General features: G+C 35.2%; 1 protein-coding gene across 1 annotated transcript; it reads left to right on the top strand.

Moving 5' to 3' along the window:
• Positions 1 to 483: 483 nt before the first annotated feature.
• Positions 484 to 1,430, top strand: LOC112017894 (18.5 kDa class I heat shock protein). The gene is given in 5 exon segments (XM_024050352.2): positions 484 to 681; positions 684 to 810; positions 813 to 941; positions 944 to 1,091; positions 1,093 to 1,430. Coding segments are annotated over 5 exon segments (471 nt in total). The 5' UTR covers positions 484 to 654; the 3' UTR covers positions 1,133 to 1,430.
• Positions 1,431 to 3,300: the final 1,870 nt, after the last annotated feature.

Here is a 3,300-nt window from a genome sequence, read left to right as displayed (position 1 = left end):
TATGAAATTGTTGTAGGATTTATTGTATCTATAAAAGAACTTATTTATAATTAATCTTTAGACACTTGACAATGGTTTTCTTGAATTTTTTTTTTTTTTTTATATGATTGTTTAACATACGAGTGCATGCAATATGTGTATTAATCATAGTAAATTTTTAGAATAACTAAAATTTAAAGCATCTTGAAAACAACTGCAATTCCTCATCATAAAGTGGTATCCGATTTTAGCCCATTGGATGACCCATTAATAACCTGTGGGCCTTATCATTAAAGTTTAAATGGCATAGACTACATTATAGGCTTTAGCCTAGAACGTTCGTCAATCAATCAAAGTGCGAGAGTGCAATCATGCTAGCCATTTGGGATTCCATGATAATGACGACACCTCTCCTCGCAAGCACTAGAATGCTCCTCTAAGAATATAAATAACACAAACCATTTTGACCCAAATGTAGCGTGAAGTAAAATATTTAGTATTCAAAAAAAATAATAATAAATAATATATGTAGCGTGAAGTAACACAAGCACCTTCTCAGTTTAATTCCTCAGCAACCAACCACTCTCAGTTCCTAATCTTCTAGTATTTTATAGCTTTCTCTTTACCTCATTTCAAAGCAACAAAGTAAGTAGCCAAGCAAAAAAAACATCAAACATGTCGCTGATCCCACACTTCTTTGGTAACGACGAAGCAACAACGTTGATCCCTTTGCTCTTGATGTTTGGGACCCATTCAAGGACTTTCCTTTCCCTTCTTCACTTTCAACTTATTTCCCTGAGTTTTCTCGGGAAACCTCAGCTTTTGTGAACCCGGGATCGACTGGAAGGAGACCCCAGAAGCTCATGTGTTCAAGGCTGATCTTCCTGGGCTCAACAAAGAGGAAGTGAAGGTTGAAATTGAAGAAGACAGAGTGCTCCAGATAAGTGGAGAGAGGAGCGTTGAGAAGAAGACAAGAATGATGCTTGGCATAGAGTGGACCGTAGCAGTGGCAAGTTCTTGAGGAGGTTTAGGCTTCCTGAGAATGCTAAGATGGATCAGATTAAGGCTGCGATGGAGAATGGGGTTCTCACTGTGACTGTTCCTAGGTGGAGGAGAAGAAGCCCGATGTCAGGCCATTGAAATTTCAGGTTGAACTCAGTGAAATCATTTTGTGTCATCTCTCACCATGCGACAGGATGATATATATATATATATATATATATATATAGTTGCAGTGTAATCTAGCTAATAAGGGTCTGATTTGTGTCCTTGTTAATTCTGTATTTTGGGTTTGTGGTTTCATTGGTATGTCTAGTTAGACGTGCTGGGTCATTATATGTGGATGTTGATGATTTGAGTGTTTGATGCAATCTACATTGTGTGGAAGCACTAATGAAAGTGAATGTAATTAACGTCGTTATAATAAAAATGTTAAAATCGCATTATGAAAATCATTGTCTTTTTTGGCAATGATATTTCTTTTACTAATGTTTTGGTGGATGTATTAGAACATTAGTATAGGGGATAAAAAAAACCAAAAAAAAAAAAAAAACGTAGAATTTTACTTCTTCTTTTTTAAATATATTTTACATCTTTAAACACCACTTATCTATTTTACTAACTTACTACTATCAATACACTTAACATCTTAGTTTTTATTTTTTACATACAACTATATAGAATAATATAAACTACAATACCAAAAAAAAAAAAAATACTCTCTCTCTCTCTTTCCTCTTCCTTCTTCATCTCCGTCTGTCTCTCTGTCCATAGCAACCAAAAACACAATCAAACACCCACCCCTCGGCTAAAAACCACCACACTCTAGCAGATATGCACACATGCACGTGTATGCATACACATGAGATGTCTACAAATAACCCTAAGGCATGCGTACATGTACACATGTATGCGTACGCATGCTCAAGCTCTATGCATGCATGCATGCGCATACGCTCAAGCTCTGCGTACGCATGAAGCATGTGTATGCATACACGTGCATGTGTGCGTATGCTAGAGTTCCAGAAACTATGTAGAACAAGTTTTCTGCATTTAACTAGGTTTGGAATAGATCCTACATCATCCGAAAGCTGCCCCAAGCCCTTATTTTTCGATTATATAAAGCCATACATGGTACTTTTTCAAGGAGGGCGAATTCAGGTGGAAACGCATAAGATTTACTAGAAAATAGTGAATCAAATAGGGAGTTTTTCACAAAATATCCTCAAGTCAAATTTTGTTTTGATTGGACATTTCCTGATCTTGATCTTTGAGTTCTAAGTTTACTAACTCATCTTTGATTTGGTTGTAAATAGATTGACTGAGGGGAATGGTCAAAATCAAGTTCTAAAAAGTTCTAGTGTTGAGGTAAATTTTCTAATTTGGGCTTTTCGCTTTTCTTTGCTTTTCTTTTTGATCTTGTGTTTATATATGTGTTTATGCGTTTATAACATGTTTGTTTAACCTAGGTTTACTATGTGTTTATATTTTGAGCATGGTAGATTGTTAGATTCTTTGTTTTTATGTTTCTGTTTTGTAGTTTTTAGGTTAGGGTTCTTAAGGCGTGTATGCGTGCGCGTGCTGGTTGCATGTGTATACATACTCGTAGTATGTGTACCCATATAGATGGGTTGCGTATGCATGCCCTTTGTATGATCATGCATATATGTAGCCCATTTGTATGTGTACACATACTCTTTCCTAGAAACTCTAATTCACTCATGTTTGTCATTCCTTTGTCTTACTTACATGTTTAGCTTCTGTTTTAACCGAGTTTATGTGCCTTTAAATCTCTGTCTCTCTGTTTTGTTTTGTTTTGTTGTCGTTTTATCTCTTTGATGATAACTAGGGTTTTAGATTGCTTGAATATCATGAACATGCATTATAATATGATAATGCATTGATGCATAGGTGTTGTGATGCAGTGAGGTAAGTCATGCATAATACTATGAACATGCATTTGATTTGGTTAGTGTGATATGGTTGATATGCTTGGTTGAACCCCATGTTTTTGATGTCTAGATGCCATAGTATGTTTATCTTGATCTACCTTGTGATGTTTCTGTCCCTAGACGTGCCTTTTGTTTTGTTTTTTATTTTGTTTATTATTATTATTATTATTATTATTATTATTATTATTATTATAAATGCTATGATAGATGAGTGATTAGGTTTAGGATGATTATGCCATGTTAATTGCTCTAGATGTATGCTAGAGTGTGTGTGAGTTAGAATAACATGTTAAATATGCCTTTAACGAGATTAAGACTTAGAACACAATAAGTGGAAGCCGACCCACAAGTTGGGTGGAGTTGGATGCCT

Source organism: Quercus suber, unplaced genomic scaffold (assembly GCF_002906115.3).
Source record: "Quercus suber isolate HL8 unplaced genomic scaffold, Cork oak 2.0 scaffold_119, whole genome shotgun sequence".
NCBI lineage: Eukaryota > Viridiplantae > Streptophyta > Magnoliopsida > Fagales > Fagaceae > Quercus > Quercus suber.
The sequence above is the reverse complement of the archived record's forward strand: the minus strand, read 5'-3'. Positions and strand labels throughout refer to the sequence as shown.